We start from the raw sequence: 25,414 nt of genomic DNA, 5'->3' as shown, positions 1-25,414 counted from the left end.
AGACCAGAGAATTTTCTTTCTCATGGTCAGAGAGTCCTTCAGGTGCCTTTTGGCAAACTCCAGGCGGGCTGCCATGTGCCTTTTACTAAGGAGTGGCTTCCGTCTGGCCACTCTACCATACAGGCCTGATTGGTGGATTGCTGCAGAGATGGTTGTCCTTCTGGAAGGTTCTCCTCTCTCCACAGAGGACCTCTGGAGCTCTGACAGAGTGACCATCGGGTTCTTGGTCACCTCCCTGACTGAGACCCTTCTCCTCCGATCGCTCAGTTTAGATGGCCGGCCAGCTCTAGGAAGAGTCCTGGTGGTTTTGAACTTCTTCCACTTACGGATGATGGAGGCCACTGTGCTCATTGGGACCTTCAAAGCAGCAGAAATTTTTCTGTAACCTTCCCCAGATTTGTGCCTCGAGACATTCCTGTCTCGGAGGTCTACAGACAATTCCTTTGACTTCATGCTTGGTTTGTGCTCTGACATGAACTGTCAACTGTGGGACCTTCTATAGACAGGTGTGTGCCTTTCCAAATCATGTCCAGTCAACTGAATTTACCACAGGTGGACTCCAATGAAGCTGCAGAAACATCTCAAGGATGATCAGGGGAAACAGGATGCACCTGAGCTCAATTTTGAGCTTCATGGCAAAGGCTGTGAATACTTATGTACATGTGCTTTCTCAATTTTTTTTATTTTTAATAAATTTGCAAAAATCTCAAGTAAACTTTTTTCACGTTGTCATTATGGGGTGTTGTGTGTAGAATTCTGAGGAAAAAAATGAATTTAATCCATTTTGGAATAAGGCTGTAACATAACAAAATGTGGAAAAAGTGATGCGCTGAGAATACTTTCCGGATGCACTGTATATGTCTCTGTTTTATGCTATTTGATATGAAATTCATAAAAGCAGTGTTAATGGTTGTGATGTGTCATCTGCTGAAATGACAAATGTAATAACTGGATTGACACACAGATACACAGACACACAGACAATTGTCTTTTGCTTAAGGTGAATATAATATAATATAATATAATATAATATAATATAATATAATATAATATAATATAATATAATATAATATAATATAATATAATATGTGCGGTGGGCTGGTGACCCTGCCCGGGGTTTGTTTCCTGCCTTGCGCCCTGTGTTCGCTGGGATTGGCTCCAGCAGACCCCCGTGACCCTGTAGTTAGGATATAGCAGGTTGGATAATGGATGGATAATATAATATGGTGGAGCTGTGGCTTTTCACTGTGCTCCAAAAGCAGTGATTAAGAAGACCCCACACACCACAGGTTTCCTTTATTGAATTCTGCTCTTGAATTTTCTATAAATTGCCCTTCCATAGTGAATGCTGTTCCATAGGGCATTGCACCTTCTGCAATATAAAAGCTGGTAGATGAGCAGACTGGCTCAAGGTCACAATGTGTCCGCAGTGGGGGCTAAACTAGTGACTTTTTCTAGTGCACTGGGGGGGCTGCAGCTTCTACAGTATTTTTTAAAGGTTCTTTGCATTGTGAATTGCACTTTACGTGAGAAGCCAAGTCGTGAACAGACAGTGTAGGTAGAGGTTAGGAGCAGGCACTGGTACAGCACATTGCTGTATCCACCACATGACAAACCAACTCAGGATCCCCAGATTAGGACCCGAGTGCCAGCCATGCAACGGGTGACACCTCAGCACCACACTAGTTCAGATGGAATGGGACCACTGTGAGTTTTTTAAGGTGGCTGGAGTGCCAGTTCTGCCACCAACTCCCAGGTTTTTCCCTGCAGGTTGGAGGGCATACATGCAGGGCTGGATGCTGATTAACGTCATACCCAGGATGTAGGTAGATGTTGGTTAAATGACTCTGGGGCTTACAATGAAGCTGCTGTCACATTACGTGGCGTATTATTTGTGGGGTATGTCAGGCTTGCTGACTGCCATTACTCATCTTGCTGGTGGGCCAATTGAGTTCACTCGACTGAAAAGCGCTGGCCGTGTCAAATTTCATGTCAGCTTCACGACTTTCCAGCCCAGTCCTGCTCGTCCCTGTTCCCGGCAGTCAATTTTGTGACTGCCTGACAGAGCCGGTGCTGTTCAAACAGTTAAGGGGTATGGCGAGTTCAGCCACAATCTCGTCCCTTTATCTCTTTTTTCCATTCTGTCATGGTAGGTAAACACGACACATCTGACCATCGAGCTTCTCTTCTCGTTGTGAGGTCCAAAACCTTCTATGTATTGTTGTTCTGGGTGAGCGCTCATTAGCTGTCATGCACACTACAACCAAAGACAAAAATCAAAGAGGTTGGAGGGGCGAGTCGTGAACTGGTTGGAGTGAATCGCTGGACGTGTCACATTAGAGACTGGCGTTCACGGGACCGCGTCGCCGTCGGCCTCAGACACACTGAGATGATTTAAATGAAGGCTACGACTGAAGATCACTGGAGAAGTAGTGTAATGTGATGTGAGCTTAGGGGTTAATGACACCATGTTCTTCTGGTGCACAGTCCCGGCCGGTAAACCACAAGGCCACCATGTCTCTTTCTTTCTGTCTTTGTCTCCGTTCTTCTTCCTTGACCCACATTCCTCTACTTTTTTATTATTATTTTTGGTCTCCATTGTCCATCAGTAACACAGTACTGCATCTGCGGCAGCACAGACAGGCTGGCATAAATCAAAAGTGCGGCCTCCTGTCATAGTTGGGTTGAAGCTCAAGAGCAATTGGCAGCTTTGGAGAAAATGAGATTATTATTGACTGCCCTCAGCAGGGAGCCTGCTAGCCGTCTTCCAGAGGGTGCAGGGGGATTTAAACAGCGGGACCAGACGCAGGACTTGGTATCTTCACAGCTAGAAGGGGATTTAACTACTCAGCGCCTGGGGTGTAGTAAGACTAAGAAATGAGTGGCTGAGAGGCAAGGAAACAGGGTGGTGCGGACCCCCGAAGGAGTGATGACAGTGCTTCCGTTTTTTTGTCTAAGAACCTTGTCGAGGTCAAGCGACTGCCTGAGTCGAATTCACACTTGAATCGCATCCCACTGGAATGACAAGCCACGGATCACTGAGAGGCAGAAATGAAATCACGACGAGCACGGAGGAATCCTCTAAAGGGCGAGATGATAAATGAAAGGGTAAAGGAGAACGATGAAGAAGAAAAACATCCAAGGAGCGGAAATGGAGAACGAGAAAGGAAAGGCAAAAAATAAATAAATAAAGCAGGAAGGAGACGTGAAATGGGAATGAGAGTCGGAGAGTTCAGCCACCTCTTCGCTAAATAACATAAGATAAATAGAGTGTTAGTTACATTTATATAGCGCCTTCCTAGCTGCTCTTAGAGAGTGGGGAGCCACTTCATCCACCGCCACTAGTGTGCAGCACCCACCTGGACGATGCCATTCCTGCGCCCGCACGCTCATCACACCTTAGCTATTAGGTGGTGAAGAGCAGAGTGAGGGACAGAGGATGATTAAGGGGGTTGGAGAGGACAATCTAATCAGGACATTGGGGTACACCCTACTCTTTTCAAAAGATACTCAGGGATCTTTGATGATCACAGAGAGTCAGGAGGTCAGTTTTACGTCTCTTTTAAAGGACGGCACCAGTTTATCAGTACGGTGTCCCCGTCACTGCACTGGAGTCCATACACAGATCACAGGGCATAACGCTCGGCTCACCACCTCTTCCATAAATAACATGACTGGCTTAATCCAGTTCAGAGTCATGTTGTGGATGGTGGATGGTCAGCCACACAACCCCTTCATGCACATGCCACCTAGACACCACTGGGGAGCTGACAATCAACCCAACACACTGATGTTGGAGGAAAACTAAAAACAGAGAAAAACAGACACAGAGAGAACATGGAGACTCCGCAGAAACTTCAACCGGGCATGGCTTTTGACCCCAACATGCTTGATTCGTTGCAACATGCAACTTCTCAATATATTTCAGTCAAAACACCAAAGATGGCAGAGCTTTGCAACTGTTAAAGTGCATGGAGGAATGAATCTAAAGAGAGCTTCATTTCAACATCCTTCACATGAATTGTTGATTTATTTAACGTAAAGAGGCATGGCACTACTGCAGGTGCTGGATGTGGTGGGGCAGTCAAGAAGACGGAGGACGGAGACGTTGATCTACTGGCTGGCGTTCTGTCCAGGATGGACTCTGGCTTCCCAAAGCCTTGAATTCAGAATAAGTAGGTTTAAAAATAGACAGATAGATAGATAGATGTGACAGGCACTATATGATAGATAGATAGATAGATAGATAGATAGATAGATAGATAGATAGATAGATAGATAGATAGATAGATAGATAGATAGATAGATAGATAGATATTAATTTTAGCATAGTAGGCAGGATAGATAGACAGATAGATAGATATTATAGCATAGTAGGCAGGATAGATAGATAGATAGATAGATAGATAGATAGATAGATAGATAGATAGATAGATAGATAGATATTAATTTTAGCATAGTAGGCAGCATAGATAGATAGATATTAATTTTAGCATAGTAGGCAGGAAAGATAGATAGATATTAATTATAGCATAGTAGGCAAGATAGATAGATAGATAGATAGATAGATAGATAGATAGATAGATAGATAGATAGATAGATAGATAGATAGATATTAAATTTAGCATAGTAGGCAGGATAGATAGACAGATAGACAGATAGATAGCTATTATAGCATAGTAGGCAGGATAGATAGATAGATAGATAGATAGATAGATAGATAGATAGATAGATAGATAGATAGATAGATAGATAGATAGATAGATAGATAGATAGATTTTAGCATAGTAGGCAGGATAGATAGACCAGAAAGATGTCTGTGAAGAAGTCCTTTATTTTTATCCTAATAACACATGGGGCTCTCTGGCGCCTCCTTGTGGTTACATTTTATTCGACAAAACCAAAACTGCATACGGTCAAGTCTAACCTATCAAAGTCTGAAACATTTCATACAATCCAGTCGAACATAACAAAACAGAACTCAAGCCCAACTCAAGAACAGGAGAGGAGAAGCAACAGCAGGAGCAAATCTATATAAACGGCAAAAGAAGGGAGAATATCCTTTTCCCCAATATGAGTTCTTATTCTTAAATATTATTATATTTTGAAAAGGTTTTGAACAGATCCTTTATTGGAGAAATTGATTTTTTCCAATTTCAAATAGTTTAGAATATCAGATATTAGAGATCTTGATATTATATAGCGCCTTTCTACAGTGAACCCCATCACAAGGCAATATAAAAGTAAAAACGTAAGTTTGTCATAATGTTTCTAATGTCTCTAAAGATAATTCATGAGTGGGTCTTGATGTTATATAGTGCCTTTTCATCATGCATACCCTCCCAAGGCTCTTTGCAGATGACGTTCAAGTTTGTATCCCAATGTTTAAAATGTGAATTCCAGCCGCTTAAGTGACTCACTCAGGCCAGACCGAGTAAGTGTCTGGGGGGGGCTTTGAGCTTGCGGGCTTCGCTCCAGACCCTCAGGCACTATTCTGCACTGCCAGTGCTGCAGGCAGGACGGGTGCAGCCCTGGCGGCTTTGAGTGCAGCTGCAGCAGGTGAGATCTGAGCAGAGCTGTCGCTTCAAAGAAGCAGCTCTGATCCTCCACACTGCACGTTAGCCCGGGCCCCATAAGAAGATTATGTGTTAGGAAAAACACTCATGAAATCAATGCGTTGCCGTATTTCTATTTTTATTCCCCCAAGGCTGCTGTGACAGTTAAAATCATTTATCAGAGGATCTCAGCTCCCTCCCACACAGCCTGCCAGCCACAAGGGAGCCTCCAGAGCCGAGTGGGCGGCCTCGTCTTCGCTGCGTTCACGCACACGTGTCACCAGGAGCTCGGCGGCCGTCCACTTCCATCAGCCGCTCTTGCAGGCTCTTCTGCGTTTGTCACATCTTGATGAATGGCAGAATCAGATCTGAAGAGATTTTGGCAGTTTGAAAAGGTTTTGTTCTTGCGAATGAGGAGGCTGCGAGTTTTGGAAGGACTCGTCTTCCACCCGCCACGTTTGATTTTTTTTTTTTACTTTTTCTTCCCTGTGTGACGCCATTGCAGAACCCACTTTGTCACTACCAGCGAAGTGCCCGCCACTGTGTCCCGCTCTACCTCATTTGGCCTTCACTAGCTTAGCTGCAACACTCCCACACTGGCAACTTTGAGATGCAAGGCTTGGGGGTCCAGGCATGGACGCCACGCTAGAGTGCTCTCACAAATTAAGAGTCTATCGGTCAGCATCTGCCGAACGTGCCTGCGATTTCATTACGGAGCTGCCAGTGGGATGATGGCTTTGGCAAAGGTTCATCTCAGTTAAATCCATTTGAATACATAAATGAGCGTTTTCAGCGGTGAGCTCCGATGCTGTCTCCGCTCTCTCCTCTGTTGCCTAATACTTGAAGAGGTGCAATCTGTCTTCAAACCACAAGCTTTTAAACCCCCCCCCCCCCCCCCCCCCCCCATCTTGGTCCTACTCATATGAGACAAGTGCTCTTACTCACCTCTTTCAGATGCTGGCGCCAGGTCAATAAAGCTCCTGCACTTCTCACCTGGGAAGAGAGAGAGAAAAGAAGCAGCCTCAGTGCATCATGGGAAGTCAAAGACCACATAACGTCCCACACCCTCCGTCACCCCACACTCTCCAGCTCGCCAATAGCTTCCCCTCCGGGGGGCGCTGTCTTGGAGGCACTTCTAGCCGCAGGCTCATTCCACCATAAATTGCTAAGAAGCTCCTCTAGGGGTCTTTTCTTCCCACCGCTATCAGGCAATTCAGTGCTTCCACCCGATGTACTCATTAAGTTTATTTTTAAATATTTATTTACTTATCGATTGATTGATTAATTGATAGGCTGTATCATCTATCCTGGGAGTCTGCATTCTTTTAATGTTTCTGCTGCCGTAGGCGTCTGAATTCTCCCATGGGATTAATAAAGTTCATCTAACCTAATCTAATGAGAAGTCAAGCAAAATGACACCTTTTATTGGCTAATTAAAAAAGATTACAATATGCCTCAAGAAGGGGCCTGAGTTGCCTCGAAAACTGGCATATTGTAATCTGTTCAATTAGCCAATAAAAGGTGTCATTTTGCTTGACTTCTCATTACACGGTACAACACCCTAGTACGTCTCACCTTAATCTAACATGCAAACTCCACGCCAGGAGGACCCGAGACACAAACCCTGGTCTCCTTACTGCACCACCGTGCTGCCCTCCTACTGGATCATTTACCATAAAAGTCACAGCATCACCCGAAACGCTTTAATATAACCCGGAATCCAACCCACTATAATAAAATCCTTGAGGACCCACACCACTCTAATCCCCTTAGGGATTTTTTGAAAACATGCATTAAAAAATTAATTAAATAAATGGTGTGCCACAATCAGACATGTTGGCATAGTTAACACATGTATTTTAATCTCATAGGCAGACTATGGAGTCAAAAATAACTCATAATAGCAGACTTTCAGGAGAAAGTTTATTCTGGTGCAGTGTGTGGAAAGTGGGCGTGGCTAGAGTGTGCCTGTCTCTGCTGCTAAAACCGATTGGCTTGGGGGCGTGGCTAGAGTGTGCCTGTCTCTGCTGCTAAAACCAATTGGCCTGGGGGCGTGGCTACAGTGTACTGGTCTCTGCTGTTAAAACCGATTGGCCTGGGGGGACGTGATTAAAGTTTGCCGGTCTCTGCTGTTAAAACCGATTGGCCTGGGGGGCGTGGCTACAGTGTGCCGGTCTCTGCTGTTAAATCCGATTGGCCTGGGGGGGCGTGACTAGAGTTCAACGGTCTCTGCTGCTAAAACCTATTGGCTTGGGGGGCGTGGCTATAGTGTGCCTGTCTCTGCTGCTAAAATCGATTAGCTTGGGGGGCGTGGCTATAGTTCTCCGGTCTCCGCTGATAAAAACCGATTGGCCTGGGGGGCGTGACAAGAGTTCGACGGTCTCTGCTGCTAAAACATACTAGCTTGGGGGTGTGGCTAGAGTGTGCCAGTCTCTGCTGCTAAAAACCAATTAGCTTGGGGGGCGTGGCTATAGTTCACCGGTCTCTGCTGATAAAACTGATGGGCCGGGGGGGGCGTGGTTATAGTTCTCCAGTCTCCGCTGATAAAAACCGATTGGCCTGGGGGGCATGACTAGAGTTCGACAGTCTCTGCTGCTAAAACGTACTAGCTTGGGGGTGTGGCTATAGTTCTCCAGTCTCCGCTGATAAAAACCGATTGGCCTGGGGGGCGTGACTAGAGTTCGACGGTCTCTGCTGCTAAAACGTACTAGCTTGGGGGTGTGGCTATAGTTCACTTGTCTCCGCTGATAAAACCAATTGGCCTGGGGGGGCGTGGCTAGAGTTCACCGGTCTCCGCTGCTAAAACCGACTGGCCTTTGAACAGAACAGCTGTTACCTCAAACTGCACACGAACAGGGCAAGGTGGGAATGCAGGTGGGTGAAAGTACAAGTGGAGCCGCACGGAAGGAGCAGAGGAAGATCGGGGTGACCCTAAAGTGTGGCTGAACTGCGGTGGGCACATACCATGATGAATATCAGTTTTTTGTTTTTAAGTACTTTTAAATCTGGCTTCTTCCTATATTTTATAGTGCCTATCCCATAACTCCCAAGTTGTAACTTTAGATCTCCTAATCGTGATTTGCTTATCATTCCAAAAGACAGATAGAACTTTATTTGTCCCCAGGGGGAACAAGGAATCAAAAGCATCTACAAGTTATTGGACCACCTGAAACTACACATCTAGCATTTTCAGGTTGTGTTAGTGCCACATTCTATTTGCTTGTGTGGCACTAATTGCAGTATAATAAAATATATTATCTAAAATACATTGTTAAAACTGTAGCCATCTCCTGATTGTTCTAGTCCATCCATCTGGATGATTGACAGCTTCACCACCTCTGACGTCACTTCCGGTGTCCACCCACCTGGACCCGCCTCTTTCTGCCTGGCTGGCATTTAAACCGGAAGGGTCGCCATCTTGGATAGTCTAATCTGAGATTGGCGTCCTTAGGGACGTTCTGTTGCTGAAAAGCTGCATTATTATTTTTGCCTTTACGATATATGGGGGTGACAGTGTCATCGCACCAAATCTTTATCTTTGTCTTGTCCTCATTTACACAGTTTGTGTCCTGATTAACATTTCTTATTATAGTTTCTCTGATCACAACCATTTCAAGCAGTTCAATGAGATGCTGGTACAACTCAGACCACTTTAACCAAACCAACTTCATGATCTCATTCCATCTACCTCTGGAGTATGGACTTCCTCTTTGATCGCTGCCAGGGAGATAACAGTAGGCCCCTCAGCCTCAGCACTGGTTCTCCACAGGACTGCATGCTGAGCCCTCTTCTCTTTAACTTCTATACCTGCGACTGCACCCCTGCACACTCCAGCAATGGCATCATCAAATATGCAGATGACACCACCACAGGGACAAGGTGGAGTGGCTTTCTGGGTGGTGCAGAGACAACCATCTTCTTCTCATCAGCACCAAAACCAAGGAGCTGATCATTGACTTTAGATAGATAGATAGATAGATAGATAGATAGATAGATAGATAGATAGATAGATAGATAGATAGATAGATAGATAGATAGATAGATAGATAGATAGATAGATAGATAGATAGATACTTTATTAATCCCAGGGGGAAATTCACATATTCCAGCAGCAAAAATATTAAATTAAAGAGTAATAAAAAAAAAAAAAATGCAGATAAAAAAACAGACAATAACTTGAATAATGTTCAACGTTTACCCCCTCTGGTGGAAGTGAAGAGTCGCATAGTTTGGGGGAGGAATGATCTTCTCAGTCTGTCAGTGGAGCAGGACAGTGACAGCAGTCTGTCACTGAAACTGCTCCTCTGTCTGGAGATGACACTGTTTAATGGATGTAGTGGATTCTCCATAATTGATAGGAGCCTGCTGAGTGCCCGTTGCTCTGCTACGGATGTCAGACCGTCCAGCTCTATGCCAACAATAGAGCCTGCCTTTCTCACCAGTTTGTCCAGGCGTGAGGCGTCCTTCTTCTTAATGCTGCCTCCCCAGCACACCACTGCGTAGAAGAGGGCACTCGCCACAACCATCTGATAGAACATCTGCAGCATCTTACTGCAGATGTTGAAGGATGCCAGTCTTCTAAGGAAGTACAGGCGGCTCTGTCCTTTCTTGCACAGAGAATCAGTATTGGCAGTCCAGTCTAATTTGTCGTCCAGCTGCACTCCTAGGTATTTATAGGTCTGCACCCTCTGCACACAGTCACCTCTGATGATCACGGGGTCCATGAGGGGCCTGGGTCTCCTAAAATCCACCACCAGTTCCTTGGTTTTGCTGGTGTTCAGTTGTAGGTGGTTTAAGTCGCACCATTTAACAAAGTCTTTGATGAGGTTTCTATACTTTAGGAGGAAGAGTATGAATATTTAGCCCCTTTTTATGAGCGGGGACTGCATGGAGAGGGTCTCGGACATCTGGTTCCTGGGTGTACACATAGAGGAGGACCTGACTGGGAGCAGCAACACCACAGAGCTGGTAAAGAAGACACAGCAAAGACTTTACTCAGCAAGAACAATTTCACCCCAAAGCTGCTGACGCCCTTCTCTTGTTGCTCTGTGGTGGTCATATTGACTTATGACATTTGTGTGTGGTTTGCCAGCTGCACAGTTCCAGAGAAGAAAGCACTCCAGGGGTCATCAAGACCACCCAGAGAATTAGCAGATGCCATCTCCCCTTCCTGGAAGATCTTCACAGTTCCCACTGCCTTCAGAAGGTCCAGAGTGTACTTAAAATCCCATGCCACCTGCTGACATTTTAGGACAACTGAAACTCGGACAAATAGAATAACAAACTGTTTTTACTCTAAGGCTATGGCTGCACTAAATGCTCCTCATATTGTGAAATCCTAGAGGGAAAAATTATGCAATGAATACCAGCAGCATGTGAAAAGTATTTTGTACGTGTAGTATGATGTGTGTTTTACTTTTTTATCTTTAGAATCCCTTTTATAAATCTTTGTGTTTTTATAATTCTCCATATTTATATATTTTTATTGTTTCATAATTTCGTGTTGTTTTGTACTGATAGGTTGGCATTCGATTCCGTTGTATCTGTACAATGGTAATAAAGATATTCATTCATTATCTCTTTTTAAAAGCTCACCATCAGCCAAAAACTTTAATAAACTCTGCTGAAAAACAAAACCCAATATAGCACACCAAGATCTAAACCAGTTTCAAAAACTCTCTTGCTGACCGAAACCACTTTAACAGACCCCGTACCAGACCCCATTTAATTAACTTCTCCCTCCTATGAAGTCAGTAGATGGATTGGGAGAGCATGGGGGGTCATGAGGACGCTGAAAAAGGGGTGTGTGGCGCTCCTGATATTTTTGTAAAAGGTCCAAGTCTTTAGAGTCCTGGTGCCCCCGGTTTAGGAGACATGGACGCTATCCAGTGACCTGAGATGAAGACTGGACTCCTTCAGTACTGTGACTCTTTGGAGAATCCTTGGGTGCCGCTGGTTTGACTTTGTGTTACTCACGGAGTCCCGAATGTGGCACATTACCTGCATTGTGAGGTAGCGTCACGTACGACACTACGGCTATGTGGCGCGATTCCCCGAGGGTGATCTGGCTCACAGGACCCTCATTGCTGAGGCCAGGCCAAGGGGACGCCCACATAACACCTGGTTGCAGCAGATAGAGGGTAATTTCTGAAGGGTGGGACCGGACCACATGTCTACCTTTGCCAACCAGGATCCTGAGTTGTTTTCGTGGTGTAGTGGGTGCGGCAAAACGCCATACCAGTGCATACTCCCCCCTCAACCTGACCTGACCTGAACCTGCCATGACCCACATTTGTGGACCCACCCGAGGACCTCTTCTAGTAAAACTGCCATGACTGAAACTTTTTCAAGAAACCTTAAAGAAAACTTTATTTATAAAACTCGCTGAGCTGGTTTAATTAAACCCATCTTTTCCCAAACCACCTTAACGAAGTCCAGGAACTGCCACCACTTTATTAAAACCCACCGTGATTTAAACCCTAACTTAAACAACTTTAAAGAACTTATTAGCCGACCCATTTTAATAATCTCAATAGCCGACCTGCTTCAGTAACACCCACAATTGCCACATTAAAAAGTTTTATAATAATAATAAAAAGTGAAGAAATTTTAGTAAATCCCATCATGCTAGGCAGCAAGTTTTAATATAAATAAGCCACATAAATAAAATGGTGACTACATGTCCCATATTCCCCAGGACCATCCTGTATATCAGGCGCCTTTTTCAAAAAGTTTGCATTTGTCCCACATTTCAGAATAAACTAATCTGACATTCAAGTAACATATGACCATCAATTGCTCAAAGACTCAAAGTTCTGTCCAAAAAGATGCAAGATATGACCAAGATGTGACCGATACACATGTCCCGCTGATGGCAAACCTCATGCTTATGGCTGCTTGCTCACTGCAACGTAAACTTACTTTAGTGAGTACATTTAAAGGGGTATTGGGTTAGTTTAGTGAAAGGAGTGGGCTCGTCTCTTTTTAAACTACCAGACTTGATGACTAATTCTAGGAACACCTTGTAGAAGTTTGTTTTTTTTTTGTTAACATTTTATTAAAATCAAATAACATTCCATACAAGAAAGTCAAGTTTAACGACACTAGGTTCGAAATGAATCAATCCTCCAACTTGTAGAAGTTAAAAGAAGAAGAAGAAACAGAAGAAAACCAGAGCAGATAAACATCTCCAGATGTTTAAAATAGGAACACATTCAAGTTTTTAAGATTGTCTCCAAATTCAAATAAAGAAATTATTGATATCTTTGGAAACGAATCACCTACAGCCAGTGATGTTGTGGACATGTTGTGATTAAAGGACAAGTGAAAGATTTGTGAAACAGACTGTTAAAAGAATTAAGACTGTTCAAATGACTACAGTGGAATGTGACCATAAAGACATGCAAAAACAATTTTTTTAAGAGGTGGAGTGTAATGGAGAACAAATGAGTTAATGTTCTATTGTCAAACAATATCCTATTTTAAAATATTTAAACAGACAGGGAAGTTAATGTCTAATCTATTTCTACTATATAATAAAACACTAAGGTCTGTGTGGGTGTCCTGCACTTTAGAGCAATACGATTGGTCAGTTTACCTTTGGTGTGATTGGGCAGTTTACCTTTGGTGTGATTGGGCAGTTTACCTTTGGTGTGATTGGCCAGTTTACCTTTGGTATGATTGGCCAGTTTACCTTTGGTATGATTGGCCATTTTACCTTTGGTGTGATTGGCCAGTTTACCTTTGTTGTGTTTGGTCAGTTTGCCTTTGGCATGACTGGTCAGTTTACCTTTGTTGTGATTGGCCAGTTTGCATTTGGTGTGATTGGCCAGTTTACCTTTGTTGTGATTGGTCAGTTTACCTTTGGTGTGATTGGCCAGTTTGCCTTTGGTATGGTTGGTCAGTTTTCCTTTGTTGTGATTGGCCAGTTTACCTTTGGTGTGACTGGCCAGTTTGCCTTTCGTGTGATTGGCCATTTTACCTTTGTTGTGATTGGTCAGTTTGCCTTTGGTGTGACTGGTCAGTTTACCTTTGCTGTGATTGGCCAGTTTACCTTTGGTGTGATTGGTCAGTTTGCCTTTGGTATGATTGGCCATTTTACCTTTGGTGTTATTGGCCAGTTTACCTTTGTTGTGATTGGTCAGTTTGCCTTTGGTGTGACTGGTCAGTTTACCTTTGTTGTGGTTGGCCAGTTTGCATTTGGTGTGATTGGCCAGTTTACCTTTGTTGTGATTGGTCAGTTTGCATTTGGTGTGATTGGCCAGTTTACCTTTGTTATGATTGGCCAGTTTACCTTTGGTGTTACTGGTCAGTTTGCCTTTGGCATGATTGGTCATTTTTGGCTTTGACAATGAGATCAAAAGAAGCAGGGACATGTGGTCAGGGGAGGCAGGGGAGGCAGAGCCTCACCTGTCATCATGAAAAGTAAAAAAACTAATAATGATAACATAAATTTGTTTTATGTATGATTCCAATAATTTTGATCATTTTTATAGTCAAAATCAATGAATTTGCGCATTTCCTGTTCAAATACAGAAGAGAAACGCGAGGTGCGGCAGCGACAAGCCTCACCTCACCTCACCTCAGACAGCACTCTCCCTCACCCATTGGGTTGATGCGTGCAATTAGTGCCTGTCTGTTACTGTCTCTCTGTATGTCGACAATATAATATTAATAATACACCCTGACTTTCCACAGTCTGGCTAATATATTTAATGAGCGTGTGTGACATTTTTAGTCTGCTGACTGGACACAAAACCGCAGTGAAAGGCACAAGGTGAGGCAGACAGTACCGTGCTGCCCTGAAGGGGGCACATGTGAGCCCAGCAGGCGCTCGTTGCTGCTGTTCTTCTACACGCCAATAAGTTAGCGATATCAGAAAGCCAAGTGCAGTGCAGCGGTCCGTTTATTTTTATTTTTTGTTCCTCCTGACTGCCAAAATGGAAGATTAAGATTTTTAAAACTAAAGGAAAATAAGGAGGACTTTTAAAAGAAAGTGACAGAGATTTTCATGGAAAAGAATAGGTGCATGGACTTCATTTACAAATGAAGATAAGACCATAAACGGTTTTGAATTTTATAAAAAAAATGGGATCAGACTAAGAAAAAAATAAACCAATATTTAAAAACTAAATTTTGACCTTAAATAAAATATTCTTTTGTTTTTCTTGTTATTCTTTTGTTGATCAGTCTGTATTAAAATGATTAAAGCATCAAAATTAAAAACTTAAAAAAAATAAATATTTCAATTAAGGTCAAAATTGAAATCCGTTTTTTTTTTGTACACCACTCTATACTTTCATTTGTATTGAATGAGTATGAATTGTGGAATTGCAACGGCAAATTTAGGACACACGGAGGGTGAGGAGCAAATGCGTTCTCTCTGCTCTCTCTCGCCGCTATAAACGTAACGTTCTTTCTTATCCAGATATGCACCTTACCGATGTGTGTGTAAAGAATGCTGATGAGAAGTGAAACATACCCAGTAGTCAATGTGCATGCTGCCAATCGAATAGTGAATCAGCGACTCTTTGGGGTTCATATATTTGTAAATGTCACTCTGAAGGAGTCAGCGCCTCACCAGCCATGAACCTCACTGGAAAGAAGAAATGCAAGTGTTAGACGAAACAGCCTAGAAGGTGTGCTGAGAGAGCCACATTCAAGGACTGGAAGTATAAACGCAGACAGCAAGGTGCTTCACAAGGAATAAGAGAGTTTTGAGAGGCAGGCTTTACTGCGAAGAGAGGTTCAGACACACATGAATCCAGAGGAAAGGCACAGAAGGTACACGTAGGGCAAGAAATAGCAAATATGTTTAAATTATTCTGTTGTACTGATAGTAGTATATAAACTGCTAAGAGTTGTGTTTGTTTGTCACGTGATTACTTGTAAACTAGAAGCTTGATATGAAACTTGGTCTTAATCAAAAGCTTATGGCATGATACGCTCTGGTGAAACAAAAAACGGTGTAAGTTATCAGGGTTTGTACCTTTTTATGGCAAAAATGATCAACAAGGAGACTTGGCAGAGAGAAAAAGAACAGCTTCGACATGTACTGAGCGTGAAGCAAATTGCAGAGGTCATTTACATCATAGGAAGAAGATGAATGACACCTCCAACATTCCCTGTGCACAACCTGCTGGTACTCATGAAATGTGGCTAGCAGCCACCTCCACAAAGTTATTTGCGTCTCTCTTATGGTAAACTGAATAGGGGAACGGATCGAGAGGTTGACATGGCAGAGACGAAAAGAAGAGAAGTGACATCTGCTGACAGTGAGGTAAGTTGCAAGATAGGAAAAAGACAAAGAAGAACGACAGGCTGCATGCAACCTGCTGGTACTCGTGAACATTTGGGTCTGGAAACTTCATCATGGGAGGACCGTAGATCCGTATGTTTTCTAGTAAAGGGGAGGAGATCTGAATGACCAGTTGTTGCCCTGGCACATTTATGATCCTATTAGGTCTCATAAGATCTTTGTGAAGTACTGGACTGGGCGATTGAAGACTTTGGTTGTAACAAACTGGCCAGCTAGCCTGGGGGGATACGGGTGGCTGAGATAAAAGAACATGAACTGCTGCTGGACCGGACTGGAATGGGGTCTGAGTTCTACTGATTCAAGAGGTGTGCTAAAGAGCCTTGGGATCCTTTTAGATTATGGTTAATACAGAAGCTTAGTGTGTGTGTGTGTGTGTGTGTGTGTGTGTGTGTGTGTGTTGTGTGTGTGGTGTGTGTGGTGTGTGTGTGGTGTGTGTTTCTCTCGCTCTCTCTCTTTGCTATTTTCAATTCATGAAGTTAGGCCCAGGCATTGATATTTCCATTCAGAAAGACCAAGCCAGTCCAGAGATGATTCAACACACTAAAACAGACAGCCACCTGGTAGTAAGCATATGGATGCAAGATGAACAACTGCTTCGGTGGTAGTGTTATATTTTTCACACTCATTGTACTTTGCTCATTATTTTGATCATATTATCTATAATATATATTGTGACAGTAGATGGCGCTATACCAGCGCTTAACCCGGAAGAGACAGACACAAGAGGCACACTTACACAAGTTAACATTTTTATTCTCTTCTTCGGCCTGATACACTTTTTACTTCTTTTAAGTCTTCTGCTGCCTCTACTCCTCCACTCACAAGTTCCATCCCTGAATGGAGTCAGGCAGCCCCTTTTATAATGGTATGGAGGAAGTGCTGCATGGGCACCCGGAAGCATTCCGGGTGTACCTGTTTTCTAGTCCTGCAGCACTTCCTGGTGTGGTGGAAGTGCTGCATACCATGGTTTCTGAACCATCCAGGCGTCCCCTGGCGGAGGCCACAGGTCCCCACAAGGTTGAGCTCCCAAACGCTGTTCCCATGGCGCCAACACCCACGGGGGTTGCTGCCTTCTCGTGTTTCAGGGGAGGTACTGCTCCTCTCCCAGTCCTTCCATCCTCCAGGTATCCCAACTGGGCATGAGCCCCAGCCGTCTGCCACAATATACATATATATATATATATTATCTGGTGTCACACACGTGCGCATGGGAGGCAGCTAAACGGCCTGAATAATGGTAATGGTAATTCCACTCCAGACCAGGGGGTGGCGAGCTGCACTGACTTTCTCTCTCTATCCTCTGCAGACCTTCCACAGGAAATCCCACACGGTTTCCAGTGCCAATGATGATGGTGCTTCTGGTTCCAACTATGATGTCACTTCTGGGCCTAATGACATTACTTTCCGGTTCTGGTGCTAATGCTGACGTCACTTTCCAGTTCTGGTGCCAACAATGATACCACTTCCGATTCTGGTGCCAACGATGACATCACTTCCGATCTCGGCCTTTAAAGCCACCATCTTTACACCTCTCAATCAGTTCTGTTTTGAACTCTGACCTGTGAACAACTCTTTTACCCAATATGCCGCCAGGGCATAATATACGGGTGGCTGCCCCAAACATTTTTTGATGTTTCCTGGTAATTCTTGTGACACTGGGTTACCAATGTAAAAGAAAGGGGGACATATAGAACTACAGTAGTAGTCAATTTGGAGAGTGTGGCAAGAGTATAGGATTATAGTATAAGATCTATGTTTGTAATAAAGAGTCCCAAAAGGGAAAATAGAGTCACCCTCAGATCCTGCCATAACAAAATAAGTGGCGCACATCTCCTGGGACGAAGTGAAAAGTTAACTTCATGCATCAACGATTGTCCCCTAATAGAAAATGTGCAGCCCCCCGACTCTGCAGCTAACACAGTTCTGATTTTAAGTTTTTGATCAACAGTTTACATATGTCACACTTGATGTCTCTGACAAGATAACGGTACTGTGAGTAATGTCACGGTGGGCGTAAGGTGTAGGTGTGTGTTCTAATTCCCACATCACAGCAGAGAATTCAGGAATATGACAAGGTAATTACACATATTACAAGCCAATCAACCATTTACTACCCACAATCCCACACAACACCCAGATGAGCCACAAGCCCCGCCTCCACACCAGTTTAGTTCTGTCATCCCCGCCATTAGCTGACTCAGCTAGGACACAAAGCCACTAGCCGACTCTCTTTTAATACGTCCCACCATCGCTCGAAGCGCATTACAGAAATAATACTTTAATAAAACTCACACAGAACCGGCTCAGCTTTCATAAAATTTATAACAGGTCACTGGAAGGAAAATTACCACCTGACCCAGCTGACTTTGAAAAATGCTGAGCCACCTCACTTCAGGCCAACCCATGGTTGATACAACCGGCCATCAGATCTCCATAAATGAAACCTTGGATTTGTTTCCCAAACTTATTTAATAGGCAACCCTGTTGTTTTTGCATCCAACTGTCCCACTACTCATATTTCATCTCTCCTTTGAGAGGAGTATGAGACCACTGGTTGCAGGTCTTCCTTCATATTTAATTCATATTAGCCATACTCTCTGGTTGTTTGACAGCTTTTAGGTTCCACAGTCCTGTCTGCTTTATCTTTATGTTGGACGTCATCTCTCTGTGCACAGCCATTCTGTACAATGGAGGTCTCAGTGTCCTCAGATAGCCATTTAAGTGACACCCAATCCAGGGTCCTCCCTCTCTTTTGATAACAACTTCCTTCACCAGGTCATTGGAGGCACAATGGATACTAGAATGTGACCAAGCAATGTCAACGTCTTCATTAGCTGGGTGGAAGAGCCATCGGCTTTGTACCAAAGCTGTGTAAAAGACATATTGACAATTGTGGTGGCACTGCCGCTTGCTCCAGGAGCCAGCTACAGGAATTCATTAATGACTTCACGAGTTTCAGTCCATCTCTTGGGTTTACAGTCAACCATTTTCAGATATCAGTCTTTCCATGGCTCTTGTTCAGAAAGTGGACGCCACTTGGTTGTTTCACAATAATTAAGATTAGGTATATAAGTAGGTTTCACATTTCTGTTAGTGACATCAGGGACATATTTTATTGGCCTTAAGGTTAGTATTTGGGCGAGTGGAAGGCCGTCTCAAATGGCGTCCGCTAGCTGAACAAGACCCCTTTCCGTCAGCTTCCCCCCTGTCTATTACAAGCCAACTGACTCACACAGTTACCTTCTCTACAGCTCCGTCCACTCCTGGCACACAAACTCTCAGCCTCTTTGACAGCCCCTTAGACTACACCACCTCTGCAGTGAGGAGGCTGACTTCAGTAGTGAAGCACTCAGGATGAAGAGTTTCTTCCTTGATAGAGGATACCCTTCTCATGTTGGGGACAGGACCCTCAATCAAACCAGAAGATGACCTTGTGGCATCCACTATAATAAGAGGAACCTAAATAATGAAACCTGCATTCCTCCATTCCACTCCATCTCTCCCACAACCCTAACCTTCCATTGATTTTCTCCCATCAGCCATTGAACTTGAGCAAACTTCTCATCTGCAGCTCACCTCACAGAGCAGAACCACATTTCTCCCCAGGCACTTTGAGCTGCTGTGTCACATGCAAATACAGCAAATCCTTCTGGATTCTACTCCCATAGAATTGTTTATTCGCTATTATAAAAGCGATAGATAGATAGATAGATAGATAGATAGATAGATAGATAGATAGATAGATAGATAGATAGATAGATAGATAGATAGATAGATAGATAGATAGATAGATAGATAGATAGATAGATAGATAGAATAGTGAAAGGCACTATATAACAGATAGATAGATAGATAGATAGATAGATAGATAGATAGATAGATAGATAGATAGATAGATAGATAGATAGATAGATAGATAGATAGATAGATAGATAGATAGATGAAAGGCACTATATAACAGATAGATAGATAGATAGATAGATAGATAGATAGATAGATAGATAGATAGATAGATAGATAGATAGATAGATAGATAGATAGATAGATGAAAGGCACTATATAACAGATAGATAGATAGATAGATAGATAGATAGATAGATAGATAGATAGATAGATAGATAGATAGATAGATAGATAGATAGATAGATAGATAGATAGATAATGAAATGCACTATTGATAGACAGATATTCGTTTTAGTATAGTAGGCAGGATAAGATAGATAGATGAAAGGAACTATATAATAGATAGATAGATAGATAGATAGATAGATAGATAGATAGATAGATAGATAGATAGATAGATAGATAGATAGATAGATAGATAGATAGATAGATAGATAGATGAAAGGCACTATATAACAGATAGATAGATAGATAGATAGAATGATAGATAGATAGATAGATAGATAGATAGATAGATAGATAGATAGATGAAAGGCACTGTATAACAGATAGATAGATAGATAGATAGATAGATAGATAGATAGATAGATAGATAGATAATGAAATGCACTATTGATAGACGTATATTCATTTTAGTATAGTAGGCAGGATAAGATAGATAGATGAAAGGCACTATATAACAGATAGATAGATAGATAGATAGATAGATAGATAGATAGATAGATAGATAGATAGATAGATAGATAGATAGATAGATAGATAGATAGATGAAAGGCACTATATAATAGATAGATAGATAGATAGATAGATAGATAGATAGATAGATAGATAGATAGATAGATAGATAGATAGATAGATAGATAGATAGATAGATAATGAAACGCACTATTAATAGACAGATTTTCATTTTAGTATAGTAGGCAGGATAAGATAGATAGATAGCTAGATAGATGAAAGGCACTATATAACAGATAGATAGATAGATAGATAGATAGATAGATAGATAGATAGATAGATAGATAGATAGATAGATAGATAGATAGATAGATAGATAGATAGATAGATAGATAGATAGATAGATAGATAGATAGACTGAATAAAACTTGAACCAACTTAATTAAATGAATAACGCAAAACGTTAAGGTAAACCAGTAATCAGACTGGCCCACAGTTAATAAAGTCTGAGGTCCCAGTTGACCAACAATCCAGTCAGATTCATTTCAGCAAAGCCAGAGAGACAATCCATTCTAATAAAGCTAACAACTTAGCCAATTTTAATAAAGCCCATCACTCTTGGGGGTCTAGTTAGCATCCTGTCCGCCGCAGTTCAATTATTAACGCCACGCTTTTATCTTTAGACATGTCGCCTGTGCAGTGGAGTGGTTGAAATGTGCAGGTTGGGTCCCCCCAGTACATTTTAAATGAACGTATGCCTTTATATCTTTCACTGTTAATCGGACATGCAGGCAAGAATTTCACAGTAATCTGCACTTGTGACATTTATACCACTACTACAGGGGATGGGTGGTCCCACTTTGTCAGGATAGTGGCAGGTGTTTGGGGATCACAGCCGGGGGGCTGTGACTATTGAATTGTATTTATTGAACAGGCAATCCACCAGAGAGCAGAACCGCTGACAGCGCAGGCTAAAGCGTATTGATCCTTTCAGATACTTTTAAAGATAATCGATACGTTTAGCTTGTATCGGTTCTGTTTTAAATTCAAGTTCAAATTTACTGTCACATGTACAGAATACAGCGGCATGTATTTACAGTGCCCTCCATAATGTTTTGGACACAGACCCATTTTGCCATCTGCTCCACAGTTTAATTACACAATTACAAACCAAACAATTCAGACATTGTGATTAAAGTGCAGATTGCAGATTTTCATTTAAGGGGATTGGAATGCATTTCGGTCATACAACACTTTTTCTACGAGGTGCCCCCATTTCATGGCACCTGAGCCAGAACCCCACAACTTATACTCCAAATTACGTGGGTGAACTCTGTGGACCAGGACCAGCCTGTACCTCATCTGATAACAAAAGTTTAAATCAGACTTGAACTGACATCTTTGGAGGGGCCTCTCTGCAAACCCTTTTAGGTGCCAAATAGACACCCAGGAACAAAGAGATGTAATTCATTAAGTTAATGACTGAGATGGACAAAATGACGCGCCAATGAGAAGGTACTGAATTTTCTAACTGGATTTGACTTTAATCCAATCACACGAGGTTAATGCGTTCCTTCAAAAACGTTCTCTGGGGAACTCTCAGAGGAGCACTGCTGGGCCCTCTGCTTAGTGGACTCTTTAAAATGTCTAAAGCTAACGAGCTGCACCCTCTTTGTGAAGATCCAGCACTGAGCCGAGTCTTAAGGACATGTCCTACCGTGACAGACTCAGACAATCAAACCTGTTTGGTGTTGAGCAGAGGAGACTGCGTGGGGACCTCATCCAGGGATCTGCAGTCCTCAAAGGTGATAATGGAGATCCAGCATCATTCTTTCAACTTAAGGGTGAACCACAAACTCAAGGACATCAGTGGAAATTAAGGGGACTGAAGGCAGGAACCACTACTTAATGCAAAGAATTGTGGGAATCTGAAACAAACTACCGCAACATGGAGTTGAAGCAGACACCTTGAGAACCTTCAAGAAGAATCTGGATGAGATATTAGGACAGCTTAGCTATGAGCCAAGCAAACAAGCTGGATGGACTGAATGGTCTCCTCTCGCTTGCCAAATCTATGATGGTCTCATGTTCAATCTGAACATCTGAGAAGCAGGCAATACTTCATCAAGAAAACTTCAAGGATCTAAATTCTTGTGCAAAAAGAGTAATGATCTTCCCTATGAAATGGCAGACAACAAAGCCAAGAGCCTAACTCAGAAAAAACATAGACCATTACGGACAAAGGATCACACAGTAGAGAGAAAGAGTGCACTCCACCGCAAGGAGAATCCTCCGCTTGGACCCGGAACAACAACAAGAGCCACAAGAGCATCAAGACTTGGCATCATAAAACTACGTATCTGTGCCAAGTTAAATTAGAACTCTAAATAGCAAGCAGACTGCTGGCCGCTTGAGTGTTCCACATTTGTCTGTCTAGTCAGCCATGTGCCGTGACCACTACAGTATGTTGGTATATATGCACTTATCATATTTCCATAATCCTTTTGCTTAGAACATTAGAACACTTGGCGCCACAACCAGGTCCTAAAGAGCCTTGTGTCCAGAATGGAGGAAAAACGATCTTTCATCAATGCCCTTTCACCACCAATATCTAATCACCCATGGATGACTGCCTTTGTTCAAGAAGGTGCTACAGTTACCAGGAGCAACTTCACACCATCGGAGAAAGGCCAGCTGTGCTTAGCACATGACTGGAAACTGCTGGTAGATATTGGCCAACAGTTGGTGTTTCCCCCGGAGATTGCCACTACTACCTTGAGACCTGACATGGTGCTCTGGTCCACTTCCTTAAGGAAGGGTTACATTATCAAGCTCACCGTACCCTGGGAGGATTCCATGGATGAGGCATACGAGCGGAAATTTCGTACACTATGCTGAGTTAGCTACTGAAGCGCAACATCGCGGCTGGACCATGGAAGTTAGCCCAGTGGAAGTTGGATGCAGAGGGTTTGTAGCAACATCTACCATCAAACTGCTGAGAGACCTGGGAATTAGGGGCCAGAGCCCAGTGCGCAGCCATGAAAGCTGCATCAGAGGCAGCAGAGAGAAGTAGCCAGTGGTTTTGGATGAAGAGGAATGCCCTCTGCTGGGCCCCCAAGTAACAAATTTAGGCTGCCATACATAGGTTCATGAGATATCAGTCAATTGACACCAAAGCGACTCTCATGACTAATTGGGAATGGGACGCAAGCGTAGGGCTGATCACCCTATAGCTGACCGACTCTGGTGAGGGTGTATAGTGTGAAAGGCTGAAACACCCCATGAGCCAGAGGAACACTACTGATGATGGGTCCCAATATTCTACAAACTTCTCCAAGTCCACCATTCACTATTCACCGACAAGCGTAACTGAACCTATTGTACGTGCTTGCACAAGGATAGTAACATCTGTGTTTCGTAATCTGGATGAGAACAGGCCATTCAGCCCAACAAAGCTCGCTAGTCCTGTCCACTTATTTCTTCCACAATAACATCAATTCAAGTTTTGAAAGTCCCTAAAGTTTTACTGTCTACCATACTACTTGCTCACTGTGGTTCTTTGTGTAAAGAAAAACCTCCTAATGCTTGTGTGAAATTTGCCCTGACCAAATTTCCAACTGTGTCCCCCGTGTTCTTGATGAACTCATTTTAAAGTCACCGTCTTGATCCACTGGACTAATTCCCTTCATAATTTTAAACCTTTCAATCAGGGCTCCTCTTAATCTTCTTTTGCTTAAACTCTAAAGGCTCAGCTCTTTTAATCTTTCCTCATAACACATCCCCTGTAGCCCTGAATCAGCCTCGTCGCTCTTCTCAGGACCTTCTCTAGTGCTGTTATGTCCCTTTTGTGGCCTGGAGATCAAAACTGCACACCGTGCTCCAGATGAGGTCTCACCAGTGTGTTATAAAGCTTGAGCACAACCTCCTGTGACTTGTACTCCACACGTCAAGGCGCTACATAACCTGACAGTCTGTTAGCCTTCTTAATGGCTTCTGAACACTGTCTGGCAGTTGATAGTGTCGAGTCCCCTACGACTCCTAAATCCTTCTCATCAGGTGGACTCTCAATTTTCCGACCGCCCTTTGTGTATTCACACCTCACATTTTTACTTCCTATGTGTAATTCTTTACATTTACTGACATTACATTTCATCTGCCACAAATCTGCCCAAGCCTGTATGCTATCCAGGCCCTTCTGTGATGATATAACGGATTCCAAATTATCTGCTAATCCACCTATCTTGGTATCATCTGCAAACTTAACCAGCTTGTTACTTATATTCCTGTCTAAATCATTTACCGTATATAATGGCACATAAGTTCTCCCACAGATAAGTTGGGGCTTGATTTTACCGTATAATTTCTGGTATTTTATAATGTCGGCCATATAAGTCGAATGCAGAAAACTCACGCTATTGGTCCAAGAGATTATGATATGCTAACTGCCACCTGAGACAGTAACCACGGAGCACACGGCCTTCTTTTTCTATGTATTGTGCCTACGTGACCACACGGTGATACCCGAACTATTCCAAAGCGAAGTTTGCACTGTTTTGTGTTTTTTGTATCTCACACCCTCATACATCTTTATCATAAGAGCATCCCTTATCTACGATGGAGCGTTCGATCAGAAGAAAATATGAAGATGGTTTTAAATTAAAAGTCGTTGAAGTGGTGAAAGAAATTCGTAACTGCGCTGCTGCAACAAAATTCAATGCGTTTGAGAAACTGGTGAGAGATTGGAGGAGGCAAGAAGATTTTTGAACATTTTTGAAGGGGCATATGAGTCAGGGTCTGATTTTATGATCGATTTTTCAGGTTTCAAGACCCGACTTATACAGGTGCTGGTCATAAAATTAGAATATCATGACAAAGTTGATTTATTTCAGTAATTCCATTCAAAAAGTGAAACTTGTATATTAGATTCATTCATTACACACAGACTGATGTATTTCAAATGCTT

The 25,414-nt window shown here is 42.9% G+C and overlaps 1 protein-coding gene across 1 annotated transcript in view; it reads right to left on the bottom strand.

The window, feature by feature from the left end:
• The window catches only part of gsg1l (gsg1-like), a 133,855-nt gene that overhangs the window by 65,620 nt on the left and 42,821 nt on the right, over nucleotides 1-25,414 (bottom strand). The window contains exon 2 of the mRNA XM_028814308.2: nucleotides 6,501-6,548. Coding sequence (XP_028670141.1) covers nucleotides 6,501-6,548 — 48 coding nt within the window. The remainder of the gene's footprint in view (nucleotides 1-6,500; nucleotides 6,549-25,414) is intronic.

Source organism: Erpetoichthys calabaricus, chromosome 11 (assembly GCF_900747795.2).
Source record: "Erpetoichthys calabaricus chromosome 11, fErpCal1.3, whole genome shotgun sequence".
NCBI classification, from domain to species: Eukaryota; Metazoa; Chordata; class Cladistia; order Polypteriformes; family Polypteridae; genus Erpetoichthys; species Erpetoichthys calabaricus.
Note: the sequence above shows the minus strand (reverse complement) of the source record. Positions and strands in the feature narration are given on the sequence as shown.